The 25,176-nt window shown below is 38.9% G+C and overlaps 1 protein-coding gene across 1 annotated transcript in view; it reads left to right on the top strand.

Annotated features, from left to right (window-relative positions):
* The first annotated feature begins 2,032 nt into the window (after positions 1–2,032).
* The window catches only part of LOC149252011 (syntaxin-81-like), a 128,774-nt gene continuing 105,630 nt past the window's right edge, over positions 2,033–25,176 (top strand). The window contains exons 1-3 of the mRNA XM_089459643.1: positions 2,033–2,323; positions 2,484–2,592; positions 3,212–3,298. Of these exons, the coding sequence (XP_089315769.1) occupies positions 3,221–3,298 (78 nt within the window). The 5' untranslated portion in view covers positions 2,033–2,323; positions 2,484–2,592; positions 3,212–3,220. The remainder of the gene's footprint in view (positions 2,324–2,483; positions 2,593–3,211; positions 3,299–25,176) is intronic.

The following is a 25,176-nucleotide window of genomic DNA, read 5'->3' as shown; positions in this document are numbered from 1 at the left end:
ACACTGCAACCTTCACTTAATTAAATATTATGCGGAAACAAGAGACTGAGCAAGAAAGAAAATACAACACCATGGACACCATTATTTTTGGACAAATGTCCCGAAAAAACCTAATATGGGAAAACCGATGCAATAACTTTGAGGGTTTTATATTATTAAGCAGTAGTTTCTGAATATAACTTTGGATGCCCTCCCGACAATCCAGTTACAGAGAAATATGACTGGCAAAGAAGAATTGTGAGATTACCTTTCTCTACTCGGCAAATCCCGACTGTTCCGGCAGCTAAATCAACTGTCCCCGGCTACAACTACGCTGCCCCTGCACAGTAACTGCGTGGGCCTGTGTGGAGCTCTCTGAGGCTCTGCATCAGCTCAATTGGGAAGCGTCTTGCCTTTTGAAGCAATTTCCCACCCTCCTGGCTCAAAAATGTTAGCTCCTCTGCAAAACTCGGACTTCTGCGTGGGTGACTGAGCTGCCTTTGCGTGAGCCCTTCTGGCTCAGCGTCAAGCTCTGCGTGGGCCCTTCTGGCTCAGCGTCAACCCCTTTGGTGTCTCTCTGCCTCTCTCTGCTGCGTATCCTGGGCTCTGGAGAAGATACTCCAACCCAACTATCCCTGCCCCTCAATTACAAGAAATCTACTCAATCATAATTTCCTTCTGAGAACTTCTCACTTCAGAAATTCGACCTGTCGATCTTTCGGTGTGTTTTCCAAATGACCCTCAAGCTTCCTTAAATAATCTTCTCGTTGACATTAAATGGCCCAGATTAAAAGCTAATCAATGGCTAAGATCATTTTAGCTTGATCATCGTCTTGGTCCATTAAAAAATATTAATTGTTTTGATAAAATTGTTTCTAGGTGGAATTTCTGAAAACGTTTTTTGGGTTATTTGGAATACATGTGCCCAAGCCTTCCTGCAAAATTTGAGGCCTAGAGCACATCCGATGCTACCCCAAATCAACACAACCTAGTATGGTAGAGATGTCGTAATGTAATGTTTAACATTTTGACTAAGCCAAATTACATTAAAAAAATAAACAATACATTAAATAAAAAGATTAATGTAATGCAAACATTTTAAATATAGAAAAAAAATAATAGAATAAAAATAAATCTATGAAAATAAAATAATAATAATTGAGTCGAGAGGCTCATTCTACAACCCAGTATGATGTGTAATGCTGTCCATCCCTCATCAAAGTTGAAATTTTGCTCATGTGAGTCAAAATAATTTTTTTAAAATATCTAAAAAAAATTAAATAAATGTACAAAACATTTAAATAACGTGGGCTCATAAAAAAATTTGGACATGAAGAAATTGGATCCCTCTCAGCGCATGTTAGATTAGATCTGTATTTAAGATGGATCTATACTTGTAATAATAAAAATGACCCATGGTATTCATGTGGAATATAGTCTATATTTAAAGGGGAAAAATAAATCAACCTAAATCCGTCTTAACTCTGCATCTACCAAGTGTTGAGAAGATCAAATCTCTTGAGATGCAAATTTCTTTTAAAGTGAAAAGAGATTGATCTCTCTCCATGCTAAGTAAATCTTAACTTTAAAAAAGAGATTTGATCCCTCTCCACGCTAAGTAAACCTTAACTTTAAAAAAGAGATTTGATCCCTCTCCACATCCAGTGAATTTAAATTTAAAATGGATCTAGATTAATAATTTTTATAAATCAAAATACCAGAAACAATAACCCTTTATCTTTTAAACCAATTCCCTATTAAATGTCAAATTGAACATAGAACAAAGATTCAACTCACCTAAATTGTAAAAAAAACAATGGAACGATGTTTTACTCGAAATAACACTTCATTGAATTCGTTTAACATGCACCAATACAACCAGTTAGACAAAGCTCCAAACTCAAATTGAACAACCAGTTAGACAAAGCTCCAAACTCAAATTGAACATAGGACTGAGATTCAACTCACATAAGTTGTCCAAAAGGACAATGAAGCTATCTACGCTAGGACCGACGTTTGACATTAAAAAGATTTATTAAACCTTTATGTGGTTCGCATCTTGAACTCCCTTGATGGTTTTGATGATTTGATACAACCTTCGCATCACAATCAGCTTCTCTACATTTTCTAAGTAGAAAGGATTTCGTGACGGAGGGCAGAGTGTTGTTGATTCAAACTTGGGCGCTATATATGGTTTCCACATGCCATTGTTTCCACTTAGATCTTTGCCATTATTGATCTGAACACATTAAATTGAGAACATGAACGTCCTGTTGGTTGTTCGTGGTTTGCTGTACATTACAGAAGTTATTTGAATAGGCTGGAACACAAATTCTCAAAAACTGTATGTAGAATGACCGTGTTCGTTCTCAAAATTATTAGGAAGGTTTCGCGAAAGAGCCACTCCGTTCCAGATTTTCTTCTGCTATCAAAGATTATATTTTATTTCTCGACAAGACTTCAGACTGAATTGACGAGCCCCATATTATGAATTATTGATACAGACGTAAAATTAATTAGGCGATCGTGTAAAATCTAATCTTCAAGAAGAAATCAAATTGCCCATTTGAAGGACAACCTGCTACAGCCGATAGAGAGGATCTCGCCTGTGAGGTACATTCTCTTTATTGTTTAGATTGCTTGTTCAAAGTTGTACAGTTTAGGAAATTAATCCCAATTTGAACACATTATATGGTTCTTCAGCTGCAAAATGCTTCTGGCATTATATGGCAAGTAAGTAGATTCAGCGACAATTGCTACAAACACATTTTATATAATAGAAGTCAGCATAATTCCCTTACGACTGCGTTTTAGGCAGCACATTCCTTTCTGGAAAACGCTCTTAGGGTTTTTCCCGCCCCATTTCAACCTGAAGAGTTGAGTAAACATGTAACTCGTTCCTCTGTGGATGTGGGTAGTTCTGCTATTGCTCTTATTTGCTGTGTATACTAGATCTAAGCTGGTTACATATTAGTATGAAACACAAATTTATTTATTTTTCCTGTTTTGCACAATTATACATAGATATTTTTGATGTATCAAAATAATTAATTTTACTATTATTTGCTTATAAAACCCAGACTTTGACAGGAAGATGTGTTTGTCTCGCAGTTTGAGTAAGGCAGTTTCAAGTCTTCTTGTCAAGTCTAATAATAGACTCACTTTAATCAACAAATTTGGTATCAACCCCATAAAATCTGCAATCCTTAATCTTGGTAAAGGCTTTTAACAGTGACAGAAAATGGCAAGAACCAGAGACAGGATTGAAGATTTCAGGGAAGTTGTTCACATCATTTCATCAAAGCAGGGATTCGATAAGGTTATTGATCCCTCCTTTATAATAGTACATTGCATTTGCACTATTTTCTTAATTTATATCTTATGAATATTAGGATTCCAAGAGGTTCCAAAGCACTGATAATTTTGGATTCTGCTTATTCTGGTTTTGCTCAACAGTGACCCTTGCATTTATCCTCGTATGTTTATTTTCAAAAGAAAGCATTCCATTCACAATACTGTATCCAAGATTAAGAAATAGTACCAACCCTAGCCAGAATGCTATTACATCTTGATGGATGTTGAAAATTAGAGTAGTTGCTTAATCAGTCACATTTTACTTTGTAGTTCCATTTTCAAATACCTCTGCAACCACTAATGGAGTTGTATGTTGGAGTTCAAAAAGACAAATTCGCACAGGCTTTGAGTTTGTTTCCTACTGTTCCAGGGCTCAGTTTGAGAAATTGAAAATGCATAACAAATCTTAAAAGAGGATATCCTATATATGTGCGTGTTGCTCAATTATAGCTATGCTAAATGATGTGAAGGTATTAGAATTTAGATCTCGCTGTCTGTTTATCTGGTTATAGATGCAAAGTGCTTGTGCAACACACCTGTTAACAACTTTAGTTCACCCATCCGTTTGAGGATGGGATGGACTTGAAAGCTGCAACTGACATCCAAGCTTTTTCACAAGGACCATGAGAAATGGCTCGAAAATTGATAGTCCAAAGGTCTGAAGTTTGTCCAATATGTTTAAAATTAAATAACTCTACATATGTAGCAGCATCAATGGTCTTAGCACAGGAAATGAAGACACCCATCTTTGACAATTCACATACTATTGATACCAAGTCGCAAGAAACCCATAATGGATTTCTAAAATGTAGAGATGACTAGCAAGGGTTGATTTAACCCAACTTTTCAGTTTGAAGGTTAATTGGTTGCTAAATGAATACTTGTGTTTGAAATCCTTAACATTCTTATGCACAAATGGCCAAAAAAATATCTTTGTAGCTGTGGAAGTGTCTTGTTAGGCCCAAAGTGACTCCCATGCGAAGATAATTGAGCTTCTTTAATCAATAACTCATAAGCTATATCATTATGTAATGCCCCTCTTAGAGAGATTACCCTTGTGATGAAATTCTGAGTTAGGGTTTCACACAAATAGATGACAGAATTATATTTTGTAACAGAGTTGCAGTACTTCATTAAACTAGATAATTGTGATTGTGTGCATACATAATATAGTAAAACATTCAGGCAACAGTTATCTCATAAGTAACCACTGTAGAAATGAGGACCAGATTGACCAATCACAGCAGATTCACTATTCTTCTCATGCAGTACATGATCCACAGTTTTCCAGTAGGGACAACAATACAGACTAGTATTTTTAGGCATACAGCTGTAGCCACTGCTCTATTATTCAACAACAGAAGATCACAAATTTGACCAAACCTCCTACTCTTGCTGCCATGTCTAGGTCCAGGCTGTGGATATGAGTTTTGTATTGTGTTGCCAATCAATGGTATTGTGGAGTCTTACTGTCTCAGTTTTCTACCTCTGACTTGCCCTTATATCATCGCGCTGCATCACCAGATACTCGCTGCGTCAGTCCTCTACTTCACTGCACCATTTCCAGCCTTAAAATTCAGCGTTACGCTGCCTCAGAAGGACGAAACCAGCCCTCCCTGCTTCAGGGGAGTAGAACCCATCACTTGCTGCCTCAGAAAGGGGGGATCCAGACCTCGCTGCCTTAACAACCCAGTCCGTTGTTTCAGAAAGGTAATTCCCAGCCACACTCTGCCTCATAAAAGTAGATTTGCTGTCCCAGAAAGATAATCTCCAGTCCTCGCTGCCTCAGAAAGATAAACTTCAGCCCCCGCTGCCTCAAACGACAAACTCCAGCCAGAACTCAGCCTTGTACCAAGAAAAGTAGAGAGATTGGCTATGGTGGAATCTTTCACCACCGAAACCAATCAGAAAAAGGGGCCTTAAAACTTTCCAAGAGCCTAAGCCCAAAATTAGGAAGAGTAACAATCCATGATGATCATAATGACTCTCCTCCCTTTTAGAGATTCTCTTTGGGGATTTTCCCTCCTAAATACAATATTGAGTGACAATCTTTCACCACCGAAACCAATCAGAAAAAGGGGCCTTAAAACTTTCCAAGAGCCTAAGCCCAAAATTAGGAAGAGTAACAATCCATGATGATCATAATGACTCTCCTCCCTTTTATAGATTCTCTTTGGGGCTTTTCCCTCCTAAATTCAATTTTGAGTGACTAGCAAGTTTCCCTCCATTTGCCCCAAATTTAACTTTTATTATCTAATGTTACCTAAGTAACATTAAATTATAATTTCCCCCTTTTTAAATGACTATAGCCCTCAGGGTTAAATAAGCTACTACATCCTTCTTTGGGCAATCAATTTGAAGAGGACATTATACATTAGGGATATAACTGATTATTCCTAAGCCTTATATGATATGCCATCTTGAGAGTTATAATCTAATAAGGAACCTGGTTGACAACTATTAGTTGTAAAATGGAAATGATAGGGCCAAAATAGGAATCAGAAGGATAAAAGTCCTTTCACCAATGATAAGAATTGCACCTAACATCCAGGTTTCTAAGGGCTTGTAATTGTTGATGGCTTATAGCGATCTATATGCAGAATGCTCTCCTTGTTTGGTAGGTATTGCCATGACTGTTTGAGCATTTGTAGTTTGTATTGAGGCTGTAGAACTCTTTGTTATAGGTTGGATGCAAAAGAGTCCTTGGTTGGTAAGCCATCGGTTGTTGTCTTTGCTTATGAACAGTGTCCATGAGAAATTCAAATAATTAGCATCTATTAAGGGTTGTATTTCAAGAAGTATGAGCACTGGTGCAGAAAAAGTTCATCCTTTAGTTGTTAAGGCCCTCTTAGTTTCATGCCCCTTTGTAAATTTTTTATGGCGTTTAGCCAGTTATTGATGAGAATGAGCAATATTAGAATGATGACGAGAATCTCTTGACGAGATTCATACCTACTAGGTAACCGTTCTGGTCTGTATAAGCTGTAGGAGTGAGCCATTCTTAACGAACTTTGAATATTTTGACATTTGACTAATCCAAGATAACAATTGGACTCTTGGTGAAAAAGCATTTCTTAAGTTTTGCCTTGAGATGGTGCTCTTGAAAAGATTTGGGATGTTTGAACCTCTTCCACTTGATTGATTTGTCTGGCGACCAAGATATTATCTAGATTCATATTGACAAATTTTCCAAGGTAGGGCCTGAAGGTGTCATGGATAAATTGCATGATGGTGGTTGGAGCATTAGTGAGCCCAAAGGGCTTAAAGGCTTCCTTCCTCACATGACTAAATTCCAGGTGAAATTGATGGTAGCCAGATGACAGATCTATTTTGTAAAGTACAATAGAATTGGGGATATTTATATGGTTGTAACTTATCATAGCCCCCCTTCAACAAATTGTAGTGATTCTTCATTGCTATTGATATTATTATATTGTTAGTGAATTTTAAAATGTTAAATTTATGTCCTTACTTTGTATGTCATATTAAATTATTAGTTCATATTAGCTACAGAGTCTTTAGTGTTGACATGAGCATTGTGTGGATTGTTTGCCAGCAGTCTGTATTTGCTGATTCCGATGATAAATATTATCATTCTTTGTACGTTGTTTTAGAGTGTCCAGTTTATTGCTATATTTTGTTGATAGATTGATGTAACAGTTGGTCTACATATGCACTTTATCTTCTCTGTTAACCTGAATGAGTTTCGAAGAAATAAGAATGAATGGTTTAAGTACACCACAAATTTTTCATTTCATGCACATAGATGGAAAATATGGTTACATATTGAGTCTGGGCGCTGTCAGTCTTGACTGTAACATTTAGTGTTCCAACTCTGTTTGACCTCCCACCTAAGTCACAGGACACGTCCTCCACGGTCCCGTGTCCCGTATTTTACGTATTGGACACGAAAACAGCCCTAATACGTGTTGAATACGGTTTTTATCGTGTCCTAGAAAATGGAAAACATATTCGCCGGTTTTCGTCGTGTCCTGCATTTGGAAAACGCGTATTTCGTTGGTAGAAAACGTGGCCCTAACGTTTTTCGACAAGTTGAATACTTACCCCGCAAAAAAATGTAATTTAAAGCCTAGCTGCCCAAATCATAGGTAAATAAGGCCCAACTTCCACAGAAAACGTAATACCTCAACCACCACTAGCGAATGCCTCAGGGTACTAACAAGTCACATGCCAACTATTGTCCCCTGAGATGTACCTACTCTAACAAGGACAAATGTCAGGATTTAGGAAATCCTCCAACACTGCTTTAGACATTCAGGCTAGCTCTCAAGTCTTGGGGGCTACACACTTAACGAATCGGATATCGTCTTGGAATGCAAAGGTAGGTTCAAGAAGATGCATCGTGGTAGCTTCAAAATACTAAAAAAGGCTTGGGAGTGACCAACAGGCCAAAACAACATGGGGATTCAATAGATTTTAGCCATAGAAGTAATATTTTAAACCACAAGCACCATTATTTAATTCCGCATGATAAACAACTCAGGGAAAATGGATTTGCCACTAAGGGAGCGTTGTTTATAAGCTTTTTCCCATAACTGCAAACTCCAGGAAGTAGATTTATTGGCCATTTAAACTAGATCCAACGAATCTCATTGAACACCCGTGATGCAAATCAACACAATAAATGCAACAGCAATAGTTGGGAGCTTTTATTTTAACAGTGCAGCATAGCTATAACCTAATTTACAAACAAACAAAAAAACCTTCATTCTAACTTGTAACAGCAATGACACCCAAGCATTGGGCTGATTTAGCTCTATCCTGGGTTTTTCTTATTACCCATTACATCAACAATGTTCTCAGGAAGAAACAAAATGGCCTTGGGAAAGTTCATTAACCTCTATCCCGATGAAATTTCAGTGTATGGCAATTAATGCAAAACCAAAATTTCATCTCTTACTAGATGTTTCCCAAATCTGATTCCTATGAACTTTCAGCCTTGGGGTTGATATGAAATATTAATTTGCATTAGAAAACAACAAATAATATTTCACTTCACAAATTAATATGGATAAAAAACTATATTTCGGTATATATATATATATATATATATATATATATTTTATTAAATATATATAAAACATGTCCCCCGTGTCCTGTTTCCAGGTCGCTGCATTTCGTATTGAATACTCGTATTTACGTGTCCTCCGTGTCCCATGTCCTCGTGTCACGTGACTTAGCCTCCCACAGATATTGGTCGTTTCTCTGTATTTCATATCATTATCCTCTTTTTCTTTCACCTTGCTTCTCTTATATGCCATCAGATTATTAGGAGGTATGTACTATGGACACATTCTGGGGAAGAAAGGGAAAACGTTAAGTGAACATGTAGAGCATTTCCATTGAATATCAAATTATGCTGAGCAAGTTCTTAAGCAAGGAAAACCTTGAATGGGAGACATAAAACATCAAGCATGCTCCTCGAGACAAAGCAGTCAATGCTGCTGGAACAACTTCAAATTACATATGTCATTTAATGGTTTGCTTTGCATTAACGTATTTATTTATTAATTAACAAGGAAGTGTTTTTCATTTTTTCAAAGGAAAAAAATCACATTGTTCATTCCAAATAAAAGTGAAAAACTGTTGAATAGCTATGGCCGGTCTTCATAATTAAGGTTTTTAGCCCTCCAAATATATATGCTATGATGAATGCAAATGTGTATTTCAAGTTGGCTTCAAAAGGGGAACTTCAATTTTTGAAATTCAATTTTTTGCCACCAAAATGATCAAGTCGACCCTCGATAAAGAGACACTCATTCAGCCTTAGCAAACACTATAAATATATCACTCGTTCTCCTCCTCTTGGCAATTCACTCACATATTATATCTTTTGTTCATCTAAGTGAAGGAGACACAAGACAAGAAGGCCGAAGCTAACTAGACAATCCAACATTTGATTGAGTCTCTTCTTTCTCTCTGTTGTTGAAAAACGGGATGTTTTATACTATAACAATCACTTATTACAAAACTTCTTTACGCTGCAATATTAGTTAAGCAATTGTAGATAGAACATAATTCAAATGCAAAATTGAAGACAACCAAAAATAGAATGAGACAGAGAATTTAGGTCCAAATGACCAGGGCAAAACCCAAAAGGGGAAAACCCAACCTGATTTTTCTTCTATTAGATATCAATTGTGTAGCAGAGATACAAAGTACAATGAGAAATCAAGAGAATGGGTAAGTTCACTCAAATTTGAACACGCTGTAGCATGAAGATCACTATGAAGCATCAAAACTGATAGCTTGTTGGCTTGAATGTAAAAATACACGAGGTATTTGTAATAATAATTTATTAATATATATAAAAATGTACAAGTGATGTTGACTGTTACAATGAGGACCTGCATTTATATGTACACAAGTGTCCTTTCAAGACTAGACATGTCTTTTCATTTAACTTAATGACTATTTAGCATAATCAATATTTGATTATTTAATATTTACATTTTTATTTTTATTTTATTTTCTATAATTTATATTCGTAACATTGCCTTCCTTTTCGAAAGGCTTTGTCCTCAAAGCTTAATTTTTGACAAATTTCTTCACCTTGCATTTTTCATCTTGGCATAAGTAATCCGTCATTGGTACCTTAGCATGTAGAATTCTCCGATGATGTTGTCTTGAAACTAGGTTTTTTTTGGTTCTTAAATACTGATATTTTTTAAATATTATTATTATCATTATTATTTATATATAGATATTAATTATTTGTATATATATATATATATATTTAATTAAATTAATTAACTTTTATTAGTTTAGTTATAATCTGAGTTATACGATGGCGTTTGTCTCCTTTTACGTTTCAGTGGCACTGTAATGTACGATTGTTTGACTGGACACACCATTCGACGGTGGGGGTAACGTATAACCTGTGGCATGTCGTGGCGAAGTATAAGAGAAACCACAACCGACATTGGAGATAACCTCACTCATAGGCAGCAACGATTTTTGGCGGAAGTCCGACTTGTAGTAGCGATGTTCGATGGCGGATAGGGATCACAGGTCGGGTTTGGTCGTCGGGTGACAGTTGCAGGGAAAAGTGGTGATGTTTTCTGTATTTTTCTACACACACGATAGATACTTTCCCCATCAAATGGAAGTTATCTGCGTAATATAAAATACAACACCACTCCCGTGCTCCATATATCCGACTCTTTTGAATAACTGCCGCTCAGTTTTTCGGGCGTTGTATAATAGTGACTGACAACGTGATCCTTACAGATCATCTCTCTTTCTTTATATTCATTGGCATGATCGAAATCTGCGAGCTTAACATTCCACAAGGGAAACGAATTGTGATTATTCAAATCCCACGACAACAATATATTTTCAGATTTTACGTCTCCATGGACAATGTTGTTGGCGAGTGTGTATTGGAGAGCCTCTACCAACGATTTAACTATTTTGGCGGCTTCCCTCTCACAACAAAGACCCTTTTGAAGTTTCAATAATCTCCTCCGTATGTAGGTATGCACAAACTCCTCTTCTCCAAAAGAATGTCTTCGTCGATGACCAGATCTTTCTGGAATGTTTGAGGGGATGGTATTCTTTGTAGATACTAAAATGAGTTTTGTCAGCCTCTGAATTCTTCCCATTAAAGCTGCCTTTTCTAGTTCCTCTTCTTCCAGCCGTGACTGCAGCTTAATTCGGTCAACTTTCCGCTGTAGTTTTAGTGAGACAAGTTCTTGATCAGATGCCACCAGATAGGGCTGTTCTGTTATACCTCTCCTTAGCTGGTCTAATTCCTGCTTCAACTTGAGGATCTCTTTCTGGTACTTCTTAATGAGAGATTTCTCATCTATAATCTTGTTTTGAGATGCTTGAATCTCAACATGTTTTGTTCGATGCAAAAATTTCGATGTGTTATGTGTTTCCTCAGTATTGCTTGATGCAGGAGTAATAGTGCAAATAAGTGAAACACGCCCATGGCCACTCAAAGAAGATTGCAATAGACGAATAAGTTTTGAATCCTTGTAAGGTACATGTGTTTCCTTCCCATTTGTCAACTTTGCAATAATAGTCCCAAGTGTCAACAAACTTTTGTTGATATAATAACCTTCCTTTCTTCGCAACCCAGTGGTCTTCGTTTTAGAGCTTTCAGAGCCTGCAAGGTCAATGAAATTCAGCCGAGATAGGGTGACATCTTCCTCCCCTTTATTTTCTCCGCAGGGATTGCTTTCTACAATTAGTGTAAACATTGTATGACTACGACTGTTATGACTCGTTTTAGGTTTTCCTTGTCTTGATTTCTCAGCTCTATAACTTTCATGACTGATTTTAGAGTCTTTTCTAGTGAGTATTTCATATATATAACTAATATGACTGTTGGTTTTGGAATCTCTGCTTCTAGGTATATTAATGATATGGTTTCCATGTTGGTTGATTTCAGATTCCTCTTCATCCCAATCGTTGTTGAGATCATAACGCTCTAATATAGGCCGAGCATCAAAGGAAACATTCCCCTTGTTTCTTTGGAACTTTATCATTTTTCTACGACTGGTGTTTATTACCGTTGCATGTAACTTCAAGGGGCTCCTAAAATCCTTCTCCAACATAAGCCTTGTGTCTACAAAAGCATCAATTATGACTTGACAAGCATGTCGCCAATGTTCACCTCTGCCAACTTCCTCAACTCGAACATATAAAACATGGGATTTTTGTGGACTTCCTTGCATGAGTGTCAAGCCTTCCACAGTCACTGCAATAGGGTGACCTTCCAAAGCCTCCTTTACTTTTGGTGAAACATTTCTCAGAATTTTAGCTGCTGCAATTTCTTGCACCTGCGTAAAATTGTCCTTTGAAACATCAAATAGACCCTTTTCAGCCCGCACAACAGTTGCACCATTCGCAACATATACATTGCCTGACCTTTGTGCCACTACTTTACAATAAATTTCTCTAGATTTTTCAAGATGTGTGGCCTCCAGCTTTGAATTCTTCTTCTCATTATGAACTGCTACAAAATAATTCCAATTCCCAAGTGAAATATTGGCATAAGAATCCTTGCCCCCTGTCACGTCTTGTGTAATTCTAAATGTTTCCTTTGCTTTCAACCAAGCATCTGCTTTTAACTCCATGTTGCCAAGCATAGATAAAGCATTGGGTGATTTTTCATCCACCTTGAGCCCATCCCCAATCAGTTCTGAACTTAGTTGAACATTATTTTGAGTCCAAGCCATGGCTGTTTTCTCGAAGGCATTTACATTCTCCACATCTTCAAAAGCCTGCTTTTGCTCTAGAGACACCGGAAACACCGATGACCGTTTTTCATTGACAACATCATCTTCCTTCGGCTGGGGTAAATCTAATAACTTTTCATTCTCAGTATCTCCAACAACCTGCTTTTTCTCAAGAGCCACCGATGGTAGTTTTTCATTGACATCTTCTTTCAACAAGGATAAATCTAATATTCTTTCATTGTCAATATCTACAACAACGTGCTCTTTCTCCAGAGCCACAAATGGTAGTTTTTCATTATTATGATATTGTACATCTCCTTGTTTCTCAAGATAATCCTCATCTTGATTTATATCAGCTTCATCAGAATCATTATCTTGATCATTTTCCGCAACATCTTCATTTTCATTATCACCGTTCTGGTCAAAATCTTCTTCTCTTGCTTCACCTTGTTCTGTTTCTTCACCCTCGCTACCGTCTTCCTCTGTAGAACTTTTCTTTAGATATGCTGTAACTTCTGCACATGATTTTTCTAAATGTTGAAATGCTTCTTGAATTTTACTAAATTGCTCACCGCATTTAGGACGTAAACGTGATGGCATATTGTGCAGTGAACAACGTTCAAAGACTCGCATGATTATATTGTGCGCTATGGATTTGATACCACTGAAGCAACATAACCTGTAGCTTGTTGGCTTGAATGTAAAAATACACGAGGTATTTGTAATAATAATTTATTAATATATATAAAAATGTACAAGTGATGTTGACTATTACAATGAGGACCTGCATTTATACGTAGACAGGTGTCCTTTCAAGACTAGACGTGTCTTTTCATTTAACTTAATGACTATTTAACATAATCAATATTTACATTTTTATTTTTATTTTTATTTTCTATAACTTATATTCGTACACACTAGTAGTAGCAATTGATACAAACATTGAATCAACCTTTAAGTTTTGCTCTTATTCTCCAAGTCTCTCTTGTGAAAATTTCTAAACTGGAATCCCTACTGCAACAAACTAAAGTTACTTCTCCTACTTGTTAATCTAGACAAGCTATTTACTGTGTTACGACAAATATCAAAGTAAATACTATTGTAACCTTCACTTAATTAATTATTATACAGAAACAAGATATTGAGCAAGAAAGAAAATACAACACAATGGACACCGTTATTTTTGGACAAATGTCCCAAAAAAAACCCAATGCGGGAAAACTGGTGCAACAACTCTGAGGGTTTATTATTATTAAGCAGTAGCAAATTCTGAATACGTCTCTGAATACCTCACAGGGTTACTCAGTTACAGAGAGAAATACTAGCAGAAAGATTTGTGAGATTACCTCACATAACATTGAGAAAATCCCGGCTGATCCAGATACTGAATGAATGGCCTCTGGCAAGCCCTACGCTGCTCTGCGCAGTCCTCACAGGCTCTGCATCAACGTCTCTAGGCTCTGCATCACTGAGTTTGCTGATCGATTTGCTGTCTGGAGTTTCTGCTTTCAGTCTCCTAGTCTCACACCGCGGCTATCACACTGCGGCTCCCGACTTCTGAAACTGACTCTCCTTAGCAAAATCTCAGACTCTCTCTCACCCTCTATGCTGCCTCTGTGTGGCCCTTCGTGGCCTTGCGTCAACCTCTGCATCTAGGCTATTGGATCACTCTCTGCCTCTCTTTGCTGATGATTATCTGGCTAAGAAAATCTCTCTCTCTGGATGCTATCCCTGCCCCTCAACTGCAAGAAATCTCCTCAATCAGATTTCCTCCTGAGAACTTCTCACTTCAGAAATTCGATCTCTTGATGACCCTTAAGCCCCTTTTTATATCTTCCCGTTGGACAACCAACGACCTAGATTAATTCCTAATCAAAGGTTCAGATCAATTTGACTTGATCTCTGTCTTTTTCTAGAAGTTACACCCACAATTAGATTAATACCCATTAATATTTTAATTTTCCTAAGTTTAGACTTAGGAACTCCATTAAAAATATTAATTATTTTAATAAAATCGCCTCTGGGTGGATTTTCCCAAAACGGTGTATGAGTTCTTTGGAATACATGTGCCCAAGCCTCCTTGCAATATTTGAGGCTTAGAGCACATCCGATGCTACCCCAAATCAACATCTCTCACAATCTTCTTCAAATCTCTCCAACTCTCTCTCTCAAGTTCGAATCCTTCTTTCACAATGCACAAGTAGTGAGGAGATGAGATGGTATGAGATACATATATAGGAGGGGCCACAATTTTTTATCATAAAGGAGTAATACACATGCCTTGAGGAAGAGTAACATATGCCATTTAGGGGAGTGTAACTCATGCCATTAAGGAGATATGCATTCCTTTGTAACTTATGTTGTTAAGGAGGGAATGTAACATATGCATTAAAGAGTGCATAAGAGGAATCTTTTATGACGTGCTTTAATGAGTGTGTAAGAGGAATATGCTATGTTTTTAATGAGTGCGCAAGAGTGTGTGTAACGTAACCATTAAGTGAGAGAGAGAGTAACATATGCATTAATTGAGGGGAGTTACATATGACATGATTGAGTGACTTGAATTTCTTTTTAATAATAATATAATAATATCATGAAAAGTCTAATAATAATAATATTGATGATTAAGTCGAGATTGAACTATTAGGATTGATTAATGATAAGTTAAGTGATTTTCCATCAACTATACTTGATTACCAAAGCAAGATGATTTACTAATTTTGGAAAGTGATACTTGAAATGATAGACATGACTTTCTATTTTTGGAAAGTCACTCTAGAATTGTTAGAAATGAGATTTTATGCAAGGAAATTGTTCTCTTCGCTGCCAATTTTCAACACTCCTTTTCTGCGAGGGAGGAATTTCTTTTTGAAACAAGGATCTCTACTTTGGAACAATGATGTTACAATCTAATGAAAAAGAATCATCATAGGGGAGATTCATCCATCACCCTATATTCACTTGGGGGGATTACCACTTGCCAACATATGACATGGATCTCTCACAACCAAGTTTGATTTCTGATTGGGGAGATTACCACTTGTCAAGGATTACACGCAACGAAGTCGCTGCTTGAGCGGATTACTGTGAAAATTTCCAAATCTACACATCAGAAATCCTACTGCAATCATTGGTTTATCATTTCCTACTTGTTATTACATTCAAAAAGTTATTTAATTTATAAACAATGATGAAAAACACTATTTCAGACTACACTGACATACAAATCATAAACTGTAAATATGAGACAAACACACAAGGGACAATGTTATTTTTGGACATGTCCCCGGAAAAACCCAATGCAGGAAATCGATGCAGCAGATAGAGGTTTGTATTATTAAGTAAGCGGAATTTGAGTACAACAGGGTGCCTCTCACATCGGCTAACCTTTCAGAGAAATCTCGGCAGCAAGAAATACATACGAGGGTTTACCTTGTGCTCCAAGTCACAACTGATCCACTGAGTAGCCTGACTCCAGCAAGCATTGCGAAATCCCAACGCAATCCCTGCCTGGGCCAGCGTCTTCCTCTAGGAGATTGCGTCACCCCTTCTACTGGATTGATTTGCTGGAGGAAGATTGATGTTCAACCCTCCCGGCTCAGAACCTTGGTTCTCCAGCAAAATCTCAAACCCCTGATGACTATCCTGCACTGCCACTGCAAGAGACCCTCTTGGCCTGCGTCAGCTCTGCGTGAGCCCCTTCCTGGGTTGCATAGGCCTCTGTGCTGCCTCTCTGCCTGGTACTTGTTGGCTTGGAACTCCTTTCTGATCCAACTCTTTGCTTCTGCCCCTCATTGCAACTCAGATCACTAGTTCGATTTTCTCAGCAAACCATGCCCCAGAAAAATCGAACTGATTTGATCACTTGGTGTATTTCCAACTGACCCTCAAGCCTCCTCTTATACTTTTCTTATTGATGAATCAACGGCCGAGATTAAGTCCCTAATCAACAACTAAGATTAAAACAGACTTGATCCTCGTCACTTACAAGTTTCTCACCCATATTCTTATTAATACCCATTAATATTTTTGTTTTCCTAAGTTTAGATTTAGGAACCCATTAAAAATATTAATTATTTTAATAACTCTTCATCCGGGTGGAATTTCTCCAAACGATTTTGGGTCTTGGAGATCTCATGTGTTCTAGCCTCTCCACAAAATTTCGGAGCTAGAGCACATTCGATGCTACCCAAAATCAACACTCCCTCTTAGCAAGGAATGTGCTCTAGCAATACTTCTCAATAGAAGCATTAGACTGATCCACTGCATCGGTTCTCTGTGCTGCTGATGCTTGGCTTGCTAGCCTTCATCCACTACACTGCTGCCCATGACGCTGCCACTGTCACTGCCACATCTATACTGCAACTCCCTCTCAATATGCTGCATCATGCTGCCCATAACACTACCACTGCTAACTTTTGCACTGCAACTCAGTTACTGAGAATTAAGTAACTGAAACTTCACCCAAAAATTGACATGCTGGTTAGTATGGATGGCTCGTGATGTTGAAACTACCTCTGCTGCTAATCTGTGCTGACCCTTTGTTGCTACTGCATTGCTGCAATCTGCTCTGTGCCTTTCGCACTGCTACAACATCTACTGCGTTGCTTCAGACTTTGGCACTCTAGCTCTGCCATTGTTGCTCCATCACACCTTGCACCAATCGACACCCGTCATTTTGCTATTGTCGTTAAGGGCTCCCGTAGTCATATGTGATCCAAGAGTTTGGGCACCTCAAGGATCCAACCCTTTTTTCACGTAGTCCTCTCAATTACAACTCCATGTCGCCCCACCTCTTCTTCAGAGGCGCATGAGCACTCATGGCACAATCTTCGTCATCATCCTCCGTGTCAGCTTTCGTTGGAGCAACCTTCGAGTTAGAAGCCTCTTCCTTGCCCTTCTTCCGGGGGCACTAAGTGGCGAAATGTCCTAGTTCACCACACCTAAAACATCTGACCTTCGATATATCCTTTTTCTTCCTTTTCTGCTGCCCATGCTGTTCCAATGATGCCAGAGCTGCATCCTTCTCCTCCTTCTTGAGTCGGGCTCCTCTGCCACTACTTCCTGCCTTGGTCAGCCTCCTGATCTCTTGTCGAAGAGCTGCCCACATTTCCTCCCAACTAGGGAGAGAAGCTCTGCCCAAGATACTCTGGACAAATGTCTCCTAGTCTTCGGTGACTGCGTTTAGGGTAGTCCTGACCATGAACTCAGGATCTGGTGTAGACCCCACGAAAATCAGCTGGTTTCGAATCCCTTGCAACTTGAGAAGGAAGGGATCGATCTCTTCTCCCTTTTGCATCTGGTATTGTCTTAGTTGATTCTCCAATAACATCTTCCATTGAATGAAAGTCCCCTGGTATAAGGTGGTCAACATCTCCCACATCTCCCTTGCTGTTTCCTTCTCAGCAATGTGTGGGACCACATGATCTTTGACCCCGTCTAGAATCATGCATTTAGCCTTCGCCTAGGCCTCCTCGTACTTCTGCAGCGGATCAACGTCCACCAGAACAACAACTACCTTCAAGGCATAGTGCTTGATGCGATTTTTGTCTAGGACTGCTAAGATCCCGGCCTTCCAGATGACAAAATTGGATGCTCCATCCAATCTGCCCTGATCCTTCAGTCCATTGACTGCCATCTCTGCTCAAACAAATGTAGGATTGGTTCACTTCTCCCTCTCCTGCTGCTACTCCAACAAGACTCGGATTTAGATTTCTTTGGCGCTAGAAATCCTCTAAGGAACAAGCTCCTCTAGACTCCCTCCGAGTCCTGATTTCCTTCAGGAAATCCTCCAGCCAAATGTCGAATCACTCCTCTCCAATCCTCCTTTGCTGCTACTTAGCAACCCGGATCTAGATTTCTTTGGCAAAAAATTTGCTAAGGCAGTGACTCCCTCTACCTCGGCTTTGTCTCCTCAGACATTGTTCTGCACCAATAGCAACAACGTCCCACCAACTCCTCAGATCGGATCTGCATTGCTCCTATTGCCCCGACAACTGAAAAATCTGAGCTCCTCAGGCTTTGCGCAGTCACTGCGTGAGCTAGATCAACTCCTCCTAGCCATTGCGTCACTCCTTCCTGGCTTAGAAAGATGACGTGGCTCTGCGTGAGACTGCTCTGCCCCTCTCTGCTTTTGCGTTGGCTTAGATAGCTGACGCAGTTACTGCATGGGCTCCTCCCAGCTACTGCGTCACCCTCTACAGGCTCGAAAGTTGACGCAGGCACTGCGTGAGCCTTTGCGTCACCTCTTCTGCACTGAGTCACTCTCCCTTTTGCGTCTTTGGCTCTAGAACAACACTGTCAATTGGGACAAGTGCCTCTCTGCAGCAGATTTGCTGAATCACTTGGCTGATGGCTTCAGTGTCCTATGATCTGTAATCCTCTGATACCATGTGAAAATTTCTGAATCTATACGTTAGAAATCCTACTGCAATCATCGGTTTATCATCTCCTACTTGTTATTATATTCAGCAAGTTATTTAATTTATAAACAGTGATGAAAAACATTATTGCAGACTACACTGACATACAGATCATAAACTGAAAATATATGAGACAAACACACAAGGGACACCGTTATTTTTGGACAACATGTCCCCGGAAAAACCCAATGCGGGAAAACCGGTGCAGCAGATAGAGGGTTTGTATTATTAAGCAAGCAGAATCTGAGTACAACAGGTTGCCTCTCACACCGGCTAACCTTTCAGAGAAATCTCGGCAGCAAGAAATACATACAAGGGTTTACCTCGTTCTCCAAGTCACAACTGATCCACTGAGTGGCCTGACTCTGGCAAGCACTGCGAAATCCCAGCGCAATCCCTGCTTGGGCCAATGTCTTGCCTCTAGGAGACTGCGTCACCCCTTCTGCTGGATCGATTTGCTGGAGGAAGATTGTTGTTCAGCGCTCCCGGCTTAGAACCTTGCTTCTCCAGCAAAATCTCGAACTCTCGATGAATATCCTGCACTGTCACTGCAAGAGACCCTCTTGGCTTGCGTTAGCTCTGCGTGAGCCCCTTCCTGGGCTACGTAGGCCTTTGCACTGCCTCTCTGCCTGGTACTCGTTAGCTCAAAACTCGTTTCTGATCCAACTCTCTGCTTCTGCCCCTCTCACTGCAACTCAGATCACTAGTTCGATTTTCTCAGCAAACCACGCCCTAGAAAAAATCGAACTGATTTGATCACTTTGTGTATTTCCAACTGACCTTCAAGCCTCCTCTTATACTTTTCCTGTTGATGAATCAACAATCGAGATTAAGTCCCTAATCAACATCTAAGATTAATATAGACTTGCTCCTCGTCACTTAGATGTTTCTCACCCATATTCTTATTAATACCCATTAATATTTTTATTTCCCTAAGTTTAGACTTAGGAACCCATTAAAAATATTAATTATTTTAATAACTCCTCATCCGGGTGGAATTTCTCCAAATGATTTCTGGGTCTTGGAGATCTCATGTGTTGTAGTCTTTCCACAAAATTTCAGCGCTAGAGCATATCCGATGCTACCTAAAATCAACAATTACCACTTGACAAGGATCATACACAACCAAGTCTCATCTGCTTGGGGGGATTACCACTTGTTAAGGATCACACAGAACCAATTCTTCGCTTGGGGGGATTACCACTTGACAAGAATCATGCACAACCAAGTCTCATCTCTGCTTGGGGGGATTACCACTTATCAAGGATCACGCACAACCAAGTCTCTATTCGGGGGGATTACCACTTGACAAGGATCACGCACAACCAAGTCTCACTCTGCTATCCATGACCGCCCCCTCTAGGAAGGGTCACGTCCGTCAGTCCAAGCTGCTCTCTGAAAACCATGAACTTCCCTTTCGACAAAGGCTTGGTAAGAATGTCAACTATTTGATCATCAATAGCAATATGATGGAGCTTCACTTCTCCTTTCTGCACTATATCTCAGATATAGTGATATTTGATTTCGATGTGCTTGGACTTGTCATGGAACATGGGATTTTCAGCAAGTCGAATCCCACTTGTATTGTCAGAATAAATTATTGTTGTATCCAATACATGCTCAAACAACTCTCCAAAGAGTTTTGTTAGCCATACTGCCTCACAACTAGCCATGCTAGCAACAATGTACTCAACTTCTGCCATGCTAAGGGCTACAAACTTTTGCTTTCCACTCATCCAAGATATCATGGTAGATCCCAAGCTGAAGCAATACCCAAATGTGTTTTTTCTATCAGTAGAGTTACTAGCCCAATCAACATCAAAGTATCCATGTAGTCTTACATCTCCGACAATATATTTCAATTCAAGATTGATGGTCCCATGCATGTATTTGAATTCATGCTTTTGCAACAATCTAGTGTGCATGTGATGGCTTAATCATATATTGGCTCATAGTGTTGACCGCAAAACATGTGTCTGGTCGAGTGTTCACTAAGAACATTAGTGCCCCAATTAGTTGTCGATACTCAGAAGGATTAGCCAACTCAGGGCTTGTAGGTTCAGCACATAACTTTTTGAAATTCATTTCCATTGGTGTGTTCATGGACTTACATTCTGTTATACCAAATCTTTCCAAAAGCTTGACAACATATTTTCCTTGAGAAAGGAAAACCTCACTAGGTATCTGCCATACCTCTAGGCCCAGAAAGTAGTGCATCAAATGAAGATCTTTCATTTCAAATTCAGAAGCTAACTCCCTCTTACACTGGAGGATAAGAGGTTCTCCACCTGTCAAGAATAAGTCATCAACATATAATACCAAAATCAAAAGCATAACATATAATACCAAAATCAAAAGCATATCTTGGACCTTCTTGAAGTAGAGATTTGGATCAACATTACTTCTTGGGGCTTGCTTCAATCCATAGAGAGATTTCTTTAGTCTACACACATGAGTTTTCCTGTCATGCACTTCAAAGCCTTGTGGTTGCTCCACAAATACTTCTTCCTTGAGGAAGCCATGTAGAAAAACAATTTTCACATCCATTTGGTGAAGAGTCCATCCTTGGCTAGCAGCTAGAGCCACAATAGGATGGTAGTATATCGAGCAACAGGTGCAAAAATCTCATCATAGTCTACTCCCTCTTTCTGAGAGAAACCTCTAGCCACAAATCTAGCTTTATATTTTTCAATACTTCCATCTGCACCATGTTTAATTTTGAACAACCATTTAGAAGTCACAACAGACTTACCTTGGGGTCTTGGAACTACTTCCCATACATCATTATGTATGATGGACTCATATTCTTCGGCCATTGCATCTTTCCATACTTGATTTTTCACTGCTTCTTCAAAAGTACATGGTTCAACCTGAATAATGTTGCTCATGGCTACAATGTATCCTTGGAACCGACATGGTTTCTTGCTTTCTCTGAAGGTTCCTCTGGGGGCAGTGTGTTTATCAGCATCTTGAAGAGTGTTTGGAAGCCATAATGGCCTCTTTCTAGTAGGGGGATCACATGGAGTTGGATCCAAGGGGTCCATGGGCTCCTTGGGTTCATCAGCAAGATCAATTTCAGCTTCAGGATATTTTTCAAATACATCATCTTGTCTATCAACATTAGCAAGAGAAGAGGAGTGTTTCTTGCCTTTCCAAGAGCTGCATCCTCATCAAATGCTACATCCCTGCTAAACTCTATATTTCTTTGACCAGGTATGTATATTCTGTAACCTTTAAAATTCTCACAATAACCAACAAACATACATTTCTTACTTGAAGCTTCCAGCTTGTTCCTCTTTTCTTTTGGCACATGGAAGTAGACAGGACAACCAAATAAGTTGTGGAGATAATTTAAATAAATTTTGGAGAAAAGATAATGGAAAAAAAGAAAAATTCATGTGAAGTTAATTTGTGGAAATTACCAAAAAGGGAAATCAAACCGTGGGAAGAATCAAACCATGGCATCGAAGCATAGTGTGATAAAAATCGAACCATGATATGAGGAAGGGAAAGCAACAATAAAAGGCTAGAGCCTCATTTTGATCATTCTATTTTGGCATTTCATTTATGAATCAGAAGGTTTGCTTGAACTGTTGAGCTAAGTTAACCTGTGCTGCTTAGGACAAGGATTTCCAGGCAGAGAATCCCAACTCTCTTTTAGTGAACCTAGAGTGTCACCCTAAGAGAGAAATTTGGAACTGATTGGATACTTCTTTTCCTACATTTTGTGATCCATTTCATCTCTGCATCAGGTGGGACAAATTTTTCAAGAGGGTGTAGTAGCAGAAATAGAGTTGCTTGGAGGAGATTGCCAGGGAAATTTGCCTCAAGAATTTGTAGGAATTTCACTTGGAGGAGGACAACTTTCCTTGTGGAGTTTCAGAGCCCAAGACTGTTGCATTTGTGTGGGCCGAATTATTCTTCCTTAGGGCTTGCGTAGGGGTTTTCTGGGTCGTTTTTGCTGAAGCAGTTGTTGCAACCTTGAGCCGGGAAATAGCTGGAATTTTACTCTATCATTTCAGCACTATCTTTCAATGGTTTCTCAGTTATTTTGGTGGAGGATTTTGGGTGGAGCAGCTGTAGATTTTCTGGTGGGACGCAGAGCTGGGTAGTGGGTGATTTCACTTGATTTTTGGGTAATTCCAGGAGGTTGGAATTAGCCCAAAAGTTTTTTGGGTTTTGTTGGTCTGGGGTTGGAGAGCATTGTCCTAATTTTTCAGAATTTTTGGAGCAGATTTGAGGCAGCAACAATAGTAAATCTTTGGGCAGAGCGTACAACGAGTGACCCTATTTCAGTGTGGAGTTTTCTTTATTCTCACGTGGGTTTTCATGCTTGCTTTAGCAAGCCCAACTGCACTCATTCCATTATATTTTGTAATCAACTTTTCATTGGATATTTAATAAAATGGTTCAGCTCTGTTGTTTCTACTCAACAATGTTTAAATTTATTATTCTTGTGGAGTTTTCAGAATATATATTTATTTTTTTGCTGTAGCTAATTAATGTTTTGATATTTCACTGTATTTCTCTAGTTAGAATATTACATTTTGAGCTATTTGGTGGGTTTGTCACCAAAGATGAGTTATTTTTCACATTAAATTAATATTAGGGGAATTCTTAGGCTAATTCGAATTCTTCTAGGCTCATATAAATAAAAGTAAGCCTCGTTTGTAATGGATCATCATCACTGAACTTGGAGATCTTTCCTTGACAATTTCGCATTTGTTCTTGGATGTCTATTGGAGCTATTTTGATGTGTTTCAGTATTTTTGGGAGTTGAATTTTGTTCTCTCTTGGAGCCGCTATCTTGACTTTGGATTGGATATATCTCTTGCTATTTGTAAGTACTTTATTGAAAAATCTTCATGAAATCATGTCTAATGTGTGGAAATTATGCATTGAGCTTTTTCTTTTCTGCTCTAATTGTTGAATATCATTGTTGAATAACAAGTGGATGTATGTTCCTAGTTGAGTAGAACACATTTTGTTCCTTGAAAATCCATTGATCTTGGGTGGGTAAATACTAAAGTGATTGTTAGGGAATCACAATTCAGCCTCCTTGAAGACAAAATTCAGCTGAATATCAAATCACATAGACTCCATAGCCCAAGAATAAGGCACTAATCCAAGCAAATTTGGTGATCACCCTCTTACCACTTTTCTTTTCCTCCTAAATTTTCTATCGTAACCCTAGACGACTAGCTAGGGCCTCGTATGAATTGTATTAAAGGGATGAGATTGGAAAACTAATTGGATAGACTATTGCGTTGTTGCCTTCTCTAGTGACCCTCAAATTTTGAGGCAATTCTGATGGCTAGTTTGAGAGAAATCTCTAGCCCTATCTCCAACATCGACACTACCCCTAAACCTCTTTGGTTAGCAACATTCCAAAGGTCACTTGCTCTTGAAAACTCAAAGTAAGTTAACCATTCTTTTGACCTTTCTCATCCTTGCTTTCCCTAGGAATCTCATTGAAGATCATTCCTCATGTAATCATTTGCAAACCCTAGGCCTTGCTTGGATTTCATTAGGTCTCTCTTTTGGTCCCAAACCTTTACATGGCAGTTATCTTACAGATCCATTAGAGAGGTATTACCTCCTTAGGAAGCCTTAGATCTAGGTGTATCATTGCATTTGAATAAGCTTCCCTCTTATATCTAGGTTTACTCATTAAGCCTTTCATGGAGAACCATTAGCTTCTCTTTGAAGCAATTGAGCCATTATTTGAGTGTCTCCTTTGAATGGGATTTGAGAATCACATTGTACCTTGCTATTGATCCTATCATTTAAGTGATTCCCCTTGTACCGGTACTCCTCCCATCTGTGAAAGTTCGTAAAGAGCAGGGGACACTGACTAAAGTGACAGTGGGTCTTTGTCCCATTGTTGTTATTTGGTCTAGTAGTTGTCCTTTAGGTACCCCTCCTAGGACCCTTTCTAGATTGTGTGGCAACAAGCCCAACTGCCAACTAGCTTAGACTCAAACTGAGATACTAGCTGAGGCTCCATATTGAGAGCTTTGTCCAACTCTTGCTCAATCACCACTTCTCTACTTTGAGTTCTTGCTGCTTTAAGGCTACATCTGTTTCTACTTGCAACTTGTAGAGATTCTTCACCCTCACACCTATCTGCGTCTTAAATCCAAAAACTAAGTGCTGGAGGTATGCCTTATCTCTGCTGAAGATGATATCATATCCCTTGTCCTCAAGGTAGC

The sequence above is a fragment of the Pinus tabuliformis genome, chromosome 7 (assembly GCF_031772625.1).
Source record: "Pinus tabuliformis cultivar Carrire ecotype Pingquan chromosome 7, CPIR1, whole genome shotgun sequence".
Taxonomy (NCBI): Eukaryota; Viridiplantae; Streptophyta; class Pinopsida; order Pinales; family Pinaceae; genus Pinus; species Pinus tabuliformis.
This window is presented reverse-complemented; position numbering and strand designations above follow the sequence as displayed.